Source organism: Lampetra planeri, chromosome 53 (assembly GCF_965212315.1).
Source record: "Lampetra planeri chromosome 53, kcLamPlan1.2.h2, whole genome shotgun sequence".
Taxonomy (NCBI): domain Eukaryota; kingdom Metazoa; phylum Chordata; class Hyperoartia; order Petromyzontiformes; family Petromyzontidae; genus Lampetra; species Lampetra planeri.
Window position 1 is genome coordinate 5,054,124 of NC_136159.1, and position 18,381 is coordinate 5,072,504.

General features: G+C 44.8%; 1 protein-coding gene across 1 annotated transcript in view; it reads left to right on the forward strand.

Annotated features, from left to right (window-relative positions):
- Positions 1-18,381, forward strand: part of PIK3C3 (phosphatidylinositol 3-kinase catalytic subunit type 3) — a 61,650-nt gene that overhangs the window by 23,909 nt on the left and 19,360 nt on the right. The window contains exons 9-10 of the mRNA XM_078617343.1: positions 1,849-1,941; positions 12,222-12,407. Of these exons, the coding sequence (XP_078473469.1) occupies positions 1,849-1,941; positions 12,222-12,407 (279 nt within the window). The remainder of the gene's footprint in view (positions 1-1,848; positions 1,942-12,221; positions 12,408-18,381) is intronic.

Consider the following 18,381-nt stretch of genomic DNA (forward strand, 5'->3'; position numbering starts at 1 on the left):
CACCATCCCCCAAGGTCCGCCTGACGTCACGTTCTGCGACACCACTCTCTCCGAGGGCGAGCATGACGTGACGTCACCTACTACTCCTCTACACATTCAACACCTTTCCAGCAGGGTACAGCGCTTCTTAAATATGTATTTAATTTGTCCTCACTCATCAAACGAAAACAAACGTCTCGCCGCTCTTCTAATGTGCACGTATGCAAGGGTGACGCTCGATTTGTTGCCGAGATACGTCTGCCACCTGGTGGATTAAATTGAAAGAAAATTACGGCACAATTGCACTGAAATAATTTAGTTCACAGAATAATCTTCGAAGTTCCTTTACTTCTTGAAACGTCATCTTACACACTGTTTTAGTAGAATGTGCATTATAAATGCCTGTCACCTATGATCACTTACAGCCAATGCAGTAATTTGGTTGAAGATGCCTACGATCAATCACCCAGAGTATGCCCAACCACATCAGATCACGCTATCCAAGCAGGGTCAACAGCACTTGTATCGGTCTGTTGTACTATACTTCTATGCTCCTTTGTATGTTTTCACATACCCAAGGCTGTGCGACCCAAGCTGCATGATAAAAGTTTTAAGCGTCAGCAGAGTCGGACATTGAGTTTTATGGCTTTAGTACCATCGCTCGATTGATGTTTCAGTAAAACGTATTGGGAGTGGAAATTTCTGCTCTGCCGTAATGATGTGCTTGACAAATTATAAAATGTTATTTGTTTCATTAACAAAAAAAACACATTTGGAAAACCGGTACGTTGAGCCTGTGTGTGCTGTCTTACGAGATAAGAGACATTTGTTGTTTCGTGCTGTGAAAAACAAACGGCATTTGGGGGAATAGGCTGACATTGTGAAACATATTGATGGAGTGGTTATGTTCAAGAAAGATTAGGGAAGGCATTGACTTGGGGCTTTAGGAAGAGGAGTCAGGAGTGTTGCTAATGTGGGTTTTTAGCCTCACAAGTTCTGTGTGGCCACATTCGATAACTTCAAAGAGGGTGTGTTTATAAACACAGTCCCAATGTGTATCGCAGCTAAAAAAGCACAGATTGCCAATAGCTCTTTGAAGTTCAGGAGTAAACAATTAAAACAATAAAGAAATTAAAATTGCTGCTTCAAGCAGGCGGCCACTTAAACAAACAGTTACGTGAGCGTGTGTGTTTTACTGTTAAAAATGTAGATGACGTAAGCAAGGTTGCTATGATACCTGCTACAATTTAACACACACCACATCTGCCTACCCCCCATGTGTTTTGGCACATAATTGCAGCAACTTGTCAGAGACCTATTATTAAATGGGGAGTACGTTGCTCGCTTTATTTCCAATTAGGACAAACTGTTGAAATTAAACATTTCTCTCCTACATTGCTCGTGTCGCGTTAATTATAAGATAGTTACAGGGACTCCTCTACTTACGAACGAGTTAGGTTCTAGAGGTCTATTCGTAAGTCGATTTGTTCGTAAGTCCAACATTACGCCTTTCGATTCCAAACATGCTGTACGGCATGTATGCTAAACACGAGAAATGGCTTTAAAAGTTGTAGAATATTCGGTAGTTATAGATGGCACTGGTTCCTAATGTTCTTGCAGATGTAGATGCCACCACCTCCATCGATTGCGCGGCGGTTGAACTTACGACTCTCGGTCAGAACAGGCAACCGGACGTACGGACAGGTTTGTATTTCTGAAGTTCGTAAGTCGAGATGTTTGTAAGTAGAGGAGTTCCTGTAATTTAGAATAGCTGCGTTACAAACCTGCCTGCCTGATACCCTCCCCCCCGACTGTCAGGTGATCAAAATGCCTGTGAAATTTTTCAAACAAAAACATTTCTCGCCTCAGATCATCGTGGGCTACCCACCGACCAAACAGCTGACCTCCGAGGAACAAGACTTGGTGTGGAAATTCCGCTACTATCTGACCAATCAGGAGAAAGTAAGTATGGGTTGCGTTACGTGCCATGCCACAGGGTGTTCTCATAAGTGCAGCAGTGTCCTCCAAAGAACTATAAAAACTATAAACTATTTTTTTCCAGGTAAGGCCCACTGAACTATATATAGCTCTTTTTCAGAAGCGACCTGACCACGGATGATAGCTCAACAAAGTGGCTTGTCAAGTGAAAATGTATAGCAGCCCAATACTCTAAACGCACGTTTCTAAATGTGGAGGGGAATCCCGGAGGACCCGGAGAAAAATCCATTCGACCACAGGGAGAGATACATGCAAACTCCAAATAATACAGCAGACGTCTAGAGTCGAGATTGAATCCACGACCTCCTGTATACCAGGACGAGGTGGTTAACATCTCGCCACCGTGGTGGGTATATGGCTTCCTACATAAAACGGAGGATTTTTTTGGACCCCACCCCACTCCCTGACGCCCTATTGAAACACTTGGAAATAGCAAAACGCAACTTTATTGCCAACTGCAAAGAGCACGCCCCCCCCCCATCACTGCAAGTCTGGGTCAATAAATTGTCAAAAAAGAACTGCTGTAAAACATCTAAGTGCCAAAATCAAGGGACAGAGAAGAAGCATACATCACCAACTTTTGAGGACCCCTTTACAGCCTCTTCTCCAGTGGGCATTGATTTTTAAGATCATTCATTCGGGCATTTACGCCCCCCCCCACCACCTACCCCTCTCCTTCACACCCCTTCCCTTTTCTCTTATCTTCTCCTCCCCCTCTAGCCCCATCCCGTCCTTGCCCAAGAGGGTTATCCGAGCTAAGGAAGTGGACACCAGGGATGTAGAGTTTATTGAAAGACGTTGACGGGTTCACCATATAAAATGTTGGTAATAATCATCGTACGTCGCACCGTGTGTCCACACTGGTAGCAATTCCTATACACGTGCCCTCTGTGTGTACTGCGAATCGCTTGTCCAATGCAAGAAAAAAACACCACTGGGGAAATGTTTGAGAGAAAAAATTGATAGTCGCAACGCGCAAGGCCGTGTGTGGACTCATCGTTCGGTCAAATGCCACGTTGATCTTGTTTGACGCAGTGAGGAGACGAAGAGAGCTGCATCGTTAAAAATACAAGACATTGCTAATAATTCACTATGTAACACAATTTTTGTTCCTGGTTAGCTGGTGTTATTTCGTAATTGCTTTTGCGTAAGAAGTAGAGAAAATGGCTATTATTTCCCACAAACGTTTTTTTTTAATGTAACTATTTTCATTGAGAAAACGGGATAATTTGTGTCTTTTCGTTTATACTAAAGTAATACAAAAAGTACTACAAAAGATTTAGAAGTGAGTAGTTTTTCGAGGCTTACGATTATACTGTAAATCAGCCCCCAAATGTAGTCTCCCATCATGTTCTCGTTATACTGTCCTTGGTAGCGGCGTTCAAAGTCCAGTATATCCTGGTGGAAGCGCTCGCCTTGCTCCTCCGAGTACGCTCCCATGTTCTCCTTGAATTTATCAAGGATATGGACTTTGAGGGACATCCTACAGCCCATTGTGCCGTAGTTCTTCACCAGAGTCTCAACCAGCTCCACATAGTTTTCGACCTTGTGATTGCCCAGGAAGCCACGAAGCACTGCGACAAAGCTGTTCCAAGCTGAAATCTCCTTGCTAGTGAGCTTCTTCGGGAATTCATTGCACTCCATGATCTTCTTTATCTGTGGTCCGACGAAGACACCGGCTTTGACCTTTGCCTCAGACAGCTTAGGGAAGATGTCTTGAAAGTACTTGAAGGCTGCTGACTCCTTATCTACAGCTCTGACAAGTTGTTTCATAAGGCCCAATCTAATGTGTAGTGGTGGCATCAGCACCTTCCGGGGGTCTACCAGTGGCTCTCCCACTTGACGTTGTTCCTCCCCACAGAGAACTCGGGCCGCTGTGACAGCTTTCTTTTGAGCCTCGTCTCAAAAGGTGTTAGATGAGGCTCAAAATAAAGCTGTCTCTGGTGTGGACCAATCAGCTTCAAGGACAATGCATAAATTATCAGAGTATGTTTTTTGTTTGCATTCTGACCACAAGCATTGTGGTTATTGCAGACATGATTCCTTGTAAAAGGTTTCAGTTTGGTGTTTTAACATCTTAACACCTGTTTTGTTGCCAGAAAAAAAGGGAAAAACCTATTATCATTGTGTCTACTGGTGTCAATTCCCATACACTTGCCCTTTGTGTTTGTACTGTGAATCGTTTGTTGAGTACAATACTTTTGGGAAGAAAAAGAAAACCGCTGCAAGATATTGGAGACAAATTTTTGTTTCGAAAGTCGCAACGCGCAAAGCCATGTGGACTTTACCTCGTTTGACGCGGTGAGAACTCCTTGAGGAGTGCTTTATCGTTCTCCACCCCGAGCAGGAGTTTCGTGCGCCACGCAGGCCAAATCTAGTACCAGACTGCATAGCATTTCCATTGGGCTGTTCTTGAATTTTCTTCTGATTCTCGTTGGGTGCAATGGGTGCAACGGTGGGTGGGTGGGGTGGGGGGGTTGTTTTTTTTTTACCACTTTTATATTGCTTTTAGGATCCGGGTTAATATAACGGGTTTTGTAGGCTTTTGCAGGGCTGCCTTGCCAGCCACAAATTTGAGCTATCATTTGTGGACAGGTCACTTCTGAAAACATATCTATATAGCTTTGTGGACCTTTCCTACTAAAAGAAAACGTTCAGTTTAGTTTTTTTTATTAAATGGGAAATGTAAATGCAAATGTTAAAGGACACCTCGTAAACCCACTACTCCCCCATCGCCCGCTCAGCCCACGGTGCCCTCGTATGAGAGTGTTTATCCGACGCGTGCAACATTGAATATGTAATCCGGATCCCCCTGTCTGGTCAGCGTTCCCTTGAGGATGTAAATATTCCACTTGTTGTGACCGCGAAGCTTTGCGCAGGACATTGCGTGCATTCCTGCAGTGTTAGCCGTGTCCAGCATCAAAGAGGAACGTAAGAGAGAAGGGAGGGGAAAGAAGGATATAGGATTCGTTGTGTTTTCGTTCTGACCAAGTTTGCTGATTTTTGTCAACTTTAATTTGTTTTAGTTTTTTTCTCTGTCTCGCTTTTATGTTGTTATCTTTTTCTCTAAAATCAAAAGATTGATGAGATTTTAGCGACGCTATTTAAAAAATCTAACACTCGCCACTGTCGTTGCGAATTTTGCTAAATGAAAAATACGTGGATTTTTATTTTCTCCCGTCATTTCGATAAATTCTTTTTTTGCATTCTACGTTACTTTTAGAAGAAGAAAAAAATCCCAATTATGTCACGGACTTTTGCGGTGTAAATCACACCTGCATAATAACTACATCATACTTTTCACCATCATCTTCATCATTCATGGTCAATCCACTGCTGGATGACGGGGCCTCCCCAGGCCTCCGCTACCTCTCACCATCTCACCGTGCAACGGTCCACCCAGCACCTGCGTGCGAACCAACCTTCTCACTCGGTCTCCCTGGTGGGACGTGCTCTCGACGTATTTAGACGTTGGGCTTTCCCGCGAGGCCCTTGGCGCAAACAGCCCACACACTTCGCTCGTGTTTGACAAAGGTGATGGCGGCGGTTGTGGCAGCTTGTCGTCTTGCGGGCTGGGTGGCCAGTGCTCCCGTCTTCAAAACAAAGATGGGCAGTTTGGATGACTGGTATGCGGATGCAGTGTCTTTGCTGTCTTTGTGTCTGTGTTTGCTTTGGTATCCTGTTATAGCGAGAGAGAGACAGAAAAAAACCTTTCTTGTGGTGGCGTCCTGCTTACGGAGATGGCCTTCCTTTCCTTCCCGACTTCCTCATGCTCTCCTGTTTGTTTTCCTTTACCCCTCTTGGTGGCGTTGTCATCCAACAATAACAAGCCGGGGGGGGGGGGGGCGGGGGGGAACCATTTCGGTTTTAAGTGGGTCTGGCCGAATGGATTAATAATTTATACCCAAACGAATATCGCAATCTGAAAGTTGCGCTAGTTTGAGACGACATTGAACACGGGCGCGTGTGCGTTTACGTACGGACAGCGGTTGCCAAGCGGTTAATCTGCGGCAAATCCACTTAGCTACGAAACGCGGAGGCCCGAGTTTGATTCTCGGACCCCCAGCTAACGTCGGTGGCGAATATCGCAACGGGGTCAGCAAACAAAATAACATTTAAGAGCCAATTTTTTTTCGAATTTGATTTTTAAAAAACTCAACATTTCAAGATTGGCAATGCATGTGCGTACGAGATGGTGGTCCTTAATAAATAACATCACGAAGCAGTTCCTTGAAAGAGCCGCATGCGGCTCCGGAGCAGCAGGTTTGCCGACCCCTGGTTTAGATGTTCCCACTTCTTTCAAGACGCCTGGCCAGCATGAAGAGTATGAACAAATATTCTCATTCTGATTCCCATGCGTCTACTCGGCCTTAGGCATTGTGCCTCTGCGCGGTGCGTAAAGCATCCGCACGACGGAGACAAAGGCGGCCGAGCGCGGTTCTGGCGACGCCACCCCCCTCGTGTGCCATTGCAGGCTTCGTAGGTGCTCTCCAACTGCACTTAGCCCTACAGCTTATGTAGGCCTTAATGTGGATCTTTGTATATTTCTGTATAAGCCCCTGCCCAAATTAGCAATGCAGCGGTGCTTGATCTCTATTTTCAGCCCTTAGCCAACGGTTTGAAATTCCACATTACCATGGCGTCCGCCCATGGAATGCGGATGACGATCCACTTTGTTCCGCTTTGTTGGCTGTCTTTTGAGTATTTCTACTCGCACGCTTTAAATTCATCCCCTTGAAAATATCTCTCCATTTGAAACAAAAAAAACGGGACGTGGAAAAGGTGGCATTTTCGCACTCGGCACCATGTGTTTCCATTTAAACAAAAGCTGGGAAAAGGTTGCCCGACATTTCACTGCACGGCCGTTCATGCCACGCGAAGGACATTCTGTACGCGTGTGTCCCTGCGGGGCCGAAGGTCGTGTTGATTTCCTCTCTTTCCAAGTTGCTCGCGAGAGTCCGCACCTCGGCGCTATTTGTTAATGCTCATTCATGAGTAATGCTCAGAATGCCACCCGGCTTTTTTATGGCTTTCGATCGGCGAACACTGGAACCAAAATGCTTGCCTGTGTAAATAGGGGGGGAGCGTCACCTGTCCAACGTTGGTGCTTGAATTCATACGAGTGAGTTGCGATTGTACGTGCGGCCAGAATTAAATTCGAAACGGTTGCTGATTTGTGATAAATTACCATCAGATTCCATAAGCTAAGCAGGTTTTAGCCTGGCCATTGTTTTGATGGGTGACAACCATGCATAACAGGTGCTATGGGCTGCTGGGCTATCTGGTGGGTAGCAGAAGGCAGTGCAGCATAATCCACTGTTGTACTATATTTCTCCATCCACATGTGTCATGCTGCCCACCTTCATTAACCCACACTCATGAGTGTGACGTATGGCAAAATTACCTCCACGTTATGTCCGAACAGTTACACGCTAGGCCTACGTGGAGTCATCTGTTGAAATCGATTGTTAAGCTCATGCGTGTAAGAGTCGGTCTCATTAATATTTATATGATTGTAGTTGGTTCATGTGACAAATGTAATGCACCACAGGATTTTAAATAACTAAATAAATCTATTTTCAAATCAATTCTCAACCGTGCATTTTTGATAATTTGTCAAATTTTAAGGGTGGCAAATCATTCTGGCCCAATTATATACACCGTGTGTATTTGAATTGTGCAGATAAATACTATTAGCAGTGGACTGAATTTTAAGTTTTAGAAATTAACCGTTCATCTTTCATGTCAACTTTGTACTTGAACTTGACTCTTTTGCCTTTAACCTTGTGAATTATTCATAACGATCGCTCTTAGAAGAGAAGACTAAAAAACGGAAGGCGAAATTTTATTGTGCAGTTATCCAAATTGAACTTTTCATCAGCATTTCTCAGCACCCTTGATATTTCCTGAGTGCCGCTCAGATCAAGGCTCTGATATTTCCCGCACCCCCGCAACTCTGCATACATTGAAACCACCACTTAAGTTTGGGTGCTTGGCTTTTTAACGTAGTTACATTTTAATGCGACGTTTTGTTTCAACCGCGCGTCTCCCGCGATTGGTTTGTCAATCAAGTCGCCCATTAATTTGATAAAACGTTGAAGGTTTCCTTTCTTGTGATTTCTGCTTCAAGGAGTTATCTCATTTGCATGTGTGTGGCAGTGCCACTATCTATTTGTGCATGCAATATGAATAAGTTATGATTTTCGGGCAGGCGCTTGGGGGGGGGCGTGTGGGAGGCGGGTGAAGAGGGTAATATCAAAGGTAGAAGTTTGGTAGATCAAAGCCCAATCGCAGTCCCCTATGACGGGTTATAGGCAGCAGCTTCTTGGGGTTTTGGGGAGATGGGCTGCCATCATTAAGCTCCGAGGCCCATTTGCTCTCAAACTTTAAAAGTCCCCGGCACGTCAACCCCCTGCATGGGATTAGGGCCACTGTGTTAATGTCATGGCCAGTTTAATCTCATTAATCTGAGAGTAAAGCAATTTCCTTCCGTTGTGTATGCATCCAAGTGGCACAAAATTTGTGGATTAAAAATTAAAAAATATGGCCACTCGCCGATGGTACCGTCGGAATAATTTCACTGCGGAAAGTTGAAACGAGGTCTTAATGACCTATTTTGGGGGATTTTGTTCGAATGGTGGCGGTGCTAATGTGAAATGTAAAAAATGTTGCGGTTGTTCCTCAAGTACCCATTTTTAAATCCATTCAAAGGACAAATGCAATATTTTCTAACAAATTTTGATTATTATATTATTATTTCCCTTCTACGTGACTTTACCGAAAGAACCAAGAATATGAATTTGGGTTCTCCTTTACAATGAGTGTTTGTTCCCACTTACCCGGTCTTCCCTGCAACAACTGCTTGGGAACATTGAGTGCATCCACACTTCAACGATGTTCTTTTTCACCTCATCCGAATGTTTTTATTTTTTTCCTCTGTTCATTTCGTTCACCTCTGGTAGTTGTCGTGAATTTAAAATTTTCAGGGATCCTTCATTATATATGTAAGTGTCCTGTTGTGTGATTCCTTTTTCATTCCTGCATTTTCCTTTTATTTCCCAGGCATCACCTCGAACAAAAACTGATGTGTCGTCAAAAAGGCCTCTGTCACCTCGTTGGAAAGAAAAATTTAAACCCAGTCCAAAAATATATAGGCGTTGTCCAAAAACAAGCCTCCTTTTCTCCACAATCCTTTATGATACTTTATGCCACTCTTGTCAAATCCCATGTGGTATTCGTACAGGCTTAATGAGAGCACATGTGGCAGGCAGAACAACGGCAAACGGATTTACAGCGGATTTCCTGAACCAAATCAAAATGTGATAGGACAGAGTGCGACCTATATGAAAGAAAAAAAAAATTACCAAGTGGCTTACACCGAGGTGCAGTGGACCCAAGCAAAACGTCAAGGGCCACACGTGGCCCTATTTGGCACCATTGGTGGAATAAAAAAATATAACGCATTAAACGAAGCGGGCAGGCGGAAAACACAAAAAACAAAACACTCACAACCTGTGCGTCGATTGTTTAGAAACCCCTCAACGCAAAAATGCCCGTGGAAATTTTTCACCGATTTTTCTTTTTTGTCTGCAGCAGCGGCAGTCTTGGCATTTTTTTTTTTCCCCCTACCGCTGATTACACAAGAGATCACGCATGAATGTATGCGTACATCAAACTCTTATTTTGAGTTTGTAACGATCTCCCCCCCCCACCACCACAGTCGAAACACGCATTAAATACCGTAAAAAAGGTCCCCATTAAATAACCCACGTTTGTTTCGCCGCAGTTGGCAGCTATCGACCGCTCGTAGAAACGAAACGCTCTGCACAAAGCGAAATCAACACAGGCACGGTGCCTTGCATTTAAATGCCACGCTTTCAATTTGAAAGTCGCTTCGTTGGCAATTTCGGCTCCGTCGATGCCACCTCGCGGACGTATCGGCGGCCGCGGGCCCGTCCATCGTCCGCCGCGTTGGGACGGATGGCGAATGGTTGTGCGATCCCCACTATCTCTTGCTCTCTTCACCTTGTCCAGAACGTGCGGTGTTGCTCACCGTTGCATGGTATTACCGAGGCAGAGTTTCGCCAAAGTTGTTCCACGAAATTGAATGCACCCCCTCCACGCTGTCCAGGTCAGGTGATGCCTTCTCGACGAGAGCACTTTTGGAAAGGTGATTTCTTTTGGCTGATTTTTGGTACATTGGTCTTTCCACTGCACTGTTTGCTTTTTTATTATAGATGTATAAGTGGATTCAGAGACATATTTTATTGGCTGAATATGAGCATTATAACCACAGATAATGTGTTCATGGACGAGACAATGAGACTTGTGATATTTTATTTATTTCCTGTTTTATTGCCGAAACCACTTACATCAATGTATTATTGTAAAGTACAATTACAAGGCGCATTCAAATTCGGCACACAACTGCAGATGCCCCTATGGAATGGAACACAACACAACCATCACTAATAATAATTTTAAATGGTTCATGTTGTCACCGTCGTGCCTTGTGCCAAGTTTCGTGCACAGCAAGTCACTCTGAAGTGGAAAAAGCTTCATAACATTTTAGTGGTCATGGGGGGTTTGAGCAAAATGACAAGGAATGGCCAGAAACAGAATCCATTGCTACCACGCCACCAAAGTTATTTGCTTTGTTACATAACACGGGACATTCCACAGTGTTATGATTGTCATAGAAGGGACATTCATAGCCACATTATTAAGCTAGATTTGAAGCTTTCGTGACTGCAAGGATTCATACTCTTAGGTTTTTTTGGTAAAGCCACGTAGGTAAAAATAAATAAATAAATATTTATAATCATAGAAATCAAATAATGAATCACGACGTTTCGGAGGCAACACAAGCTTCCTTCATCAGGTGTAAAAAGGCACGGCAAAATAACTGTAGATTAGTTATAACTGTAGATTCGTTATTTTGCTGTGCCTTTTTACACCTGATGAAGGAAGCTTGTGTTGCCTCCGAAACGTCGTGATTCATTATTTTATTTCTATTATCAATATAATTTATTTATTTCCCCCCTATGTAACTTTACTGAAAATACCTAAGAGTACATTATTAAGCCCTACTGCATTTACTTTTAATGCAGTGTTCATCATTATGAACACTTATTAACAAACAAGTTCAGAATCAGAATCTTTATTTAGACTGTACGAATCCGATAAGCTATGAAGCTCTTTTTCACAAATGTCCAGTATGGGCGGGTCAGCAAAGTTTACAGGTGGAGCGGCGTTGCGGTGGGGTAAGCTACCGCTGCTTTGTGAACCCGACAGCCTGAGTTCGATTCCCGGCCATGGCTAACATTGGTGAGAAAGTAATATCTGAACCGGCCCTGAGCTCCAACCTGAAGTATGAGCCAAAAACCCTTTTGTGGCCGTCTGTTAACACTCATCCTTCCGATGTTTTGAAGCCACTGGAGCTGCTCACTTTTCAATATACAGTGGTACCCCGGAGATCGAACTTAATTCATTCCAGAAGGCCATTCGAACACCGATTTGTTCGAACACCGAATTAATTTTCCCCATAAGAATTAATGTAATAGACATTAATTGGTTTCAGACACAAGACATCTCTCATTATAAAGCATTTTTACACGAAGTTTACAGTAATTACATGCATAAAATCATACAAAAAAACAAGAAACAATAAATAAATAGAATAAATGTCTGGAATAAATGGAATAAATTAACATTGAACTTCACTTTACCTGTAGTAAGGAGAGTTGATTGCTTGATTGGAAGGTGGTGAGGAGGAGGAGGTGGTGGTGTTATTGTTTGGAAGGGGAGTCCCCTTTGTCTGGGCATGCCTCATGCACGCTGGCCATACGCGTCTCAGCCATACAGGTTCTTTCAATACGCGATTGCCCGTTCGATCTCCGAATTTCGTTTGGTTTCTGGGGCAAAAAGTGTTCGGAAATATCGTTCAAACCGATTTGTTCGAGTTCTGGTGTGTTCGATCTCCGAGGTTCTACTGTAGCTTGAAACGAATTTTTTTGAGTTTTAGAACTGCTTTTTGCCTTTTAGTTTGTCCCTCTCCCCGCACATCCGATTAGCACAGTTGGCAACGTACGGGTGCGAAAGAAGTTCAACATACGTACATACATGACGTCCACAGCTTTGGGAGAATCTCATCCAGCAGCGGATCGGTAAAGAGCAGCGATATCGCTGTGACGGCGCTCGTGACTGCATCCCTTTGCCCCCCCGCCCCCTCCTCCCGCCAACAGGCGTTGACCAAGTTCCTCAAGTGCGTCAACTGGTCCCTGGCGCAGGAAGCCAAGCAGGCGCTGGAGTTGCTCGGGCGCTGGAAGCCAATGGATGTGGAGGATTCGCTGGAGCTGCTCTCGCCGCAGTTCACCAATCCCACCGTGCGCCGCTACTCCGTCACCCGCCTGCAGCAGGCCGACGACGAGGTGACCCCACCGTCCGTGTGTCGCCCGCCGTGCCCGGCTTGGTGCCGCGGAGAGTTGACGATGATGACGACGGGGGGGGGGGAGGGGGGGGTTGCAGGGGTGGGGTGAGGGGCTGCTATAAATCTCCACGTGATAGGCCGCTCCGTCGAGCTGTCACGGGGGTCGGCAGCTTGCGGCGTGCGGCTCATTCAAGACTGCTTCGTGACGCGTTGTTTATGGAGGACCACCATCTCGTGTTAACGTGCATTGCACCTGTTAAATAATTTTGGGGGTTTTTTTTACCGAATTTAAACAAATATGGCTCTTCTTGTTGTTTTGGTTGCTAACCCATGAGCTATCATTTGTGGCCAGGTCACTTCTGAAGTAGCTGAGTGGGCTTTACCTAGAGAGACAAAAATTGTTTAGCTGTATTTGTCTATTTTTAGTGATTTTGCTTGCCTTTCCTATACTTTTCATTCCGATCGTGTTTTTGCGTTGTTGTTGTAACGTTCTGACCCAGTGCCCCCTTACTGGACATCTGTGAAAAAGAGCTTCATAGCTCATCGGATTCCTCCAGTATGAATGAATATTCTGATTTTGATGAGGGAATGCCGGGGGGGAAAGAGGGAACGCCGCCTGACGCACGAGGGCTTGCGCGCCAGTTCAGAGGTCACTCGACGCCAGTGTCGCTCGTTGCCCGGAACCAAATTCGACTCGCCGGGTTCATAGTCGTGGAGCGCTAACTACGGTATAATTTCAATAATAGAGATTTTCTTTGGTTAGATCGCATTGAATATAAATGTGCCGCTAAACCCGCCACCACCCGACACGGCCAATTCGTACGGTTTGTCACTTAAACATGCTCGGGTGAAAAACCTTTACTGATTGGCTGTCGGGTGGTGGCAGGTTTCACGACACATTCATATTTACGCGAGCTCACCCAAAAAACTTCTATTATGGATAGGATTGGTCGCGAAAGCCTACGTGTTATAAACTACTGTACACTAGGCGATACTTTGGGCCCTTATTCTTTCATGTGCTGTGAAGAAGGGCCATTGGCCCGACACGTTGCCTATTACGTACATATATATTTATATTTTATGTTGCCCTGTAAGGCCACACACGGTGTTATTGACCAAGGTGTTGAGTTTGTCGTTACCGCGCCACTGCTCCTCGTACAGTACGTTGCGCGCAATTGGCAATCGGTTCGCGTGACGGCACCCCCCCCCCGTCTCCCACGCAGCCACCAGAGGCGCTAAAGTCACCGTAATGGAGAAAACAAAAAATGGAAGAATCGTATCATGACCCCCCCCTTCCCCCGATCTTGGCACTCTGGAATTGTGAGGCGATGGGTTGTGGATGTTGGGGGGGGAAGGTTGTGGGAGGGTGAGAGTTTGTGAATCATTACAGGACTGCTGAGCAAGTAACCTGCACAAACACCTTGAGGCACCTTGGCCTGGGCAGTTGTTTCCATATGCGCAGGCGTCTGAGCTTTTTAAAGTGTCTACTGTTTATTATAGCCCAGTTGTGTGTGGGGGGGGGGGGGGGTTTGGTTCCACGAGGCAAGCATGGGGGGGGCGGCTCCGTACCGACCGCGTGGCTCACCGTGCCTCCGCACGTGGCCCCCCTGACGGAAGGGCTTTGTGCACCGCCCTTCCATTCGCGATGGCCGCTGGTAGTGCCCGGTTCATAGAAGGGGGCCCCCTAAGTAGGAGGTTTGTTTTCATTTATCGTTGGGGGGAGGGGGGGCAGCTCTCTTTTCAACTTAGAAACTTCTATTGGGATGACATAAGAGATTTAAAATATTATTGGTTCTTTCAGTAAAGTCGTGTAGAATGGAAATAATAAAATAATACAAATAAAACAATAAAATACTCACGACGTTTCGATTGCAACACAGGCAATCATCATCCGGTGTGAAAACCACAGTAAGCAAGAAAAAACCACAGCAAGCAAGAAAGTTGCTGTGGTTTTCGCACCTGATGATGATTGCTTGTGTTGCAATCGAAACGTCTTGGAAAGAACCAAGAATATGAATCCCTGCAGTCGCGAAAGCTTTAAATCGAGATTTAGAATAGTGATAGAGATGTATTGAGATGAGAGGCGAGAGATACAGATGAGGCAGAGATGTGACGTAAGCGATATAGAGATGTATTGAGATGAGAGAAGAGATAGGCAGATGAGAGGGTTATGTAGTGCAGACTTTTCAAATGGCTGATAGCGAGCAACAATTAGATGTTCTATTTGAGCTTGGTGAGTTATGTCATGAAACGAGAATGACAAAAAATATGAAGAGCAAGATTTAAAAAACAGATGCAGACAGGATACGAGAGATTAATTGGATTTGTATGTTATATTCACGAGGATCTGAATTCGGGCTGATATTCGGTTATTCGCTTGTTTTTTCCACTAATCTGGGACCTTCTGAGCTGTTTGGATCCCTGAGATTTTGTTTAATTTGTTCGTGCCTCGCGCCACCTATGACGACCGCACCTGCCTGATGTGCACTGCGCTATTTCCTCCCCACCCACCCACCCCGCCCCCCCTTTTTCGACAAAGCAAAACGCGGAACGTTTTAAAACGCACTTGCGTTGAGTAACCGAGGCTTTCTGTCCGTCTGGCCACCGCTGTTGACTGTTCCGACTGTGGTTTTCATTGCTCAGAAGAAAGCGAGTGGAAGAAAAATAGTTTTTTTTTAATCTTCGGCGGCGCAAGTCACGAAGGAGCTCCGTGCATAGATCGAGATCGGTTTTGACTGGACAGCGAGTAGGAATGTTCAAAATATTTGAAAAGATTTCAACAGTTTTCCACATCTGCTGAAACTCCTTTTTTTTGCTTCGGGGCGGGGGCGCGAGGGGGGGGAAAGTTGGGATCGCGAGGACATGCCTGAATTTCAAACGACGCAGCATGGAGTAAATTAAACGCGCATTCCCATCTCCACCGACACATTTTTTGAATTCTCGCGACATCCCTACAGCTGCCTCTCGGTATGACTGCCCACATTGAGTGGATTTGCTCTGGGTGTTGGGGAGTCACAAGTTGAGAGATTCACCGGAAAAAAAAATTTCTCTGATGAATTCAAAGAAATGTATTTCACCCCCATTTTCATTTTTTTCACAGACATATGTACGCGTAATGATGCAGTATCGTTGCCCAATTATAGTCTCTGGCTAAGGAACTCCATACATGGTGGTTGTTTGACCATATTTCACCACACTGGTCAATGTGGGTTGGTGGAAGGGAGGCCAGGAGCGTTTCAGATTCCACTCGCCACCCCTGTTGACCATAGCTGAGAATCGAACTCGGGTTGGTGGCCTACAAACTCCGTGCGCTCCCTGCCGCGTCAAACCTACAACCCTTCCTTTGCATGTTGCACTCACGAATAAATAATTAATAAGTGTGTGCACAACACAATGTCATCAATATAAATCCTGAATACTGGATTAATAAATGTATAGTAACAATATTTTTATTGATGCATAGTTTACAAATATCTTCTTGGTTCTTTCGGTAAAGTCACGTAGAAGTGAAATAATAAAATAATAAAAATTTAACATAATAAAATAATTATCTGTCTTCCCGACAGACCTGTTCTTCACCTGAGGACGGCTGCTTGCGTTGTGGCCGAAACGTCGTGAGAATTATTTTATTATGTTTTATTTTTATTATTTTATTATTTCCCTTCTACGTGACTTTACCGAAAGAACAAAGAAGATGAATCCCTGCAGTCATGAAAGCTTTAAATCGAAGGTTTACAAATACTTGCATAAGAACTTCTTTATTGTTAGATTAACCTATTCAATTGTTTCCATAAATGCTCAGTAAAATAGCTAAATGGTGGGTTGTTAAAATGAGTACCAACGTATTACTAATGCACACCTCTACACACAGTATTCAGTGTTAACAAATGCAATAGAGTGATTAAATACGAATTTATCTACACAAGATTCCAAATTATCGAAGTGAAGGAACATTGTTTAATTAAAGTGCGCAAATGAGCGAACGGAGCTCACACAATTATCCCTTATTAAAGGCAGGATTCAAACTAAGAAAAAAATAACCTCCACCAAACAGACAGATGGTAAATTTGGAAAGGGCTCCATGTGATGTTGGCTTGCTGTGTCCTGGCAATCTCCTTGCTCGCAACGCTTATGTTGAGCTTGCTTGTACAAAGCGTTGAGTTTTATTCATTGCGACCTCGTCCAATTCTACGCGAGAAGCGTGCACATTGTACCTGAGATATTTCCTTTAGGGTATTGAGACGGCGGAAATGAAAGAGAACAAGGCAGATGCAAACAAGATACCGTACAAATGAAATTAAAAAAACTTCACTTCTTGAATCATGTCAACGCATCGAATTGTGATGGGGGGGGGGGGTGTGACATGCCTACTTTTTACAGCTTAATCTACTGCTGGATGAGGGCCTCCCTACGCCTCTCGGTCACGGGGGAATGTTTGTTACCACGCTGGCCGGTTGCAGGCCAGTGAAGCGTTTGCCCAGAACTAGTCCAGATATCGCTCACCGCTGATGTGTTGTTAGCTGTGGCCAGGAATTGAACTCGGGTCACCAGGTCTATGACGCAGGTTGCCGACCGCTGCAAACTCGTTAGGTTTGCTTCGGAGAATTAAAGGTCAATGTTGATTTGAAGTTTTCGTGACTGCAGGAATCCATAGTCTTTGGTTCTTTCGGTAAAGTCACGTAGGTAGAAAAAATAATAAATCACGACGTTTCGATCGCAATACAAGTGTAATAACAGCTATAGTGGGTTCACGTGGGGGATTGGCTTGCCGGTCCTGCTTGTAGCCAATAAGGGTCGAGATAGGGAGCGTGGGGCCGGCGTGATCACGGCATGTCATCAGGGGTGATTGGCCCAGCCATTGGGGCCCCAGCTAATGGGGATCCGGATAAGAGGCGTGGTCCCGGGAGTGACAGGGAACCATCGAGAACGGTCGAGATTGCCCATGGAGGATTGGCTGGGGGGACCACGTGACGAAGGGATTAAGAGGGAGGAGAGAGGGATGATCGAGAGGAGACGGGGAACTGAACGGGGTGAGAGCCACGCGCGAACGGGGCTCCGGGTGCCACGTGCGCGGTGGGAGTTGTGGGAGTCTGCCGCTCTCCGTTGTCTGCCAGCAACGGAGCGTGTGGGAACAAGTGTACCATGAAGTGAAAATAAAGAAGACCGATTCCGAATCCGTCTCCGGAGAATTATTACACAAGCATTCGTCATCAGGTAGAAAGATACAGCAGCAGAACTGCAGAACAAGTTCAGACACTCTGCGCCTTTTGGCGTCTTCTGGTCTAACACCGTTTTGAGACTAGGCTCAAAAGAAAGCTGTCTCTGGTGTGGTCCAATCAGTTTCAAAGACAATGCATATCTTATCAGAGTATTTTTTAGTTTGCATTCTGACCACAAGTATTGTGGTTAATGCAGGCATGATTCCTTGTAAAAGGTTTTCAGCTTGGTGTATTAACATCTTAACACCTGTTTTGTTGCCAGAAAAATGGGGAAAACCTATTCTCAAATGTATTTATTGTTTATTTACATTTATTGACTTGCTTACTATTTTCTCTATTTTGCACTCCTATTGGGGTTTTCTTGTATTGTTTGCTGACCCGCCCCTACTGACCATCTGTAAAAAGAGGTGCATGGCTCATCGGATTCCTGTCGTCTAAATCAGATGCTGCTTCAAATATATTGTGAGTTCGATAAAAAACTAAACTTTTATTTCACCAAGTAAGGCCCACTGAGCTATGTAGCTCTTCTTCAGAAGCGATCTGGCCACAAATTATAGCTCAACGAAGTGGCTTATCACGTGGGAATTTATTAGCAGCCAAAAACCGGAGGGCCCGGAGAAAACAATCCACGTGACCACGGGAAGAACATGCAAACTCCAAATATACAGGCATAGTCAAGGTCAGGATCGAACCCACGACATCCTGCATACCAGGCGAGGTCGTGAACATCTCCTAGCCACCGTGATGATGATGGCG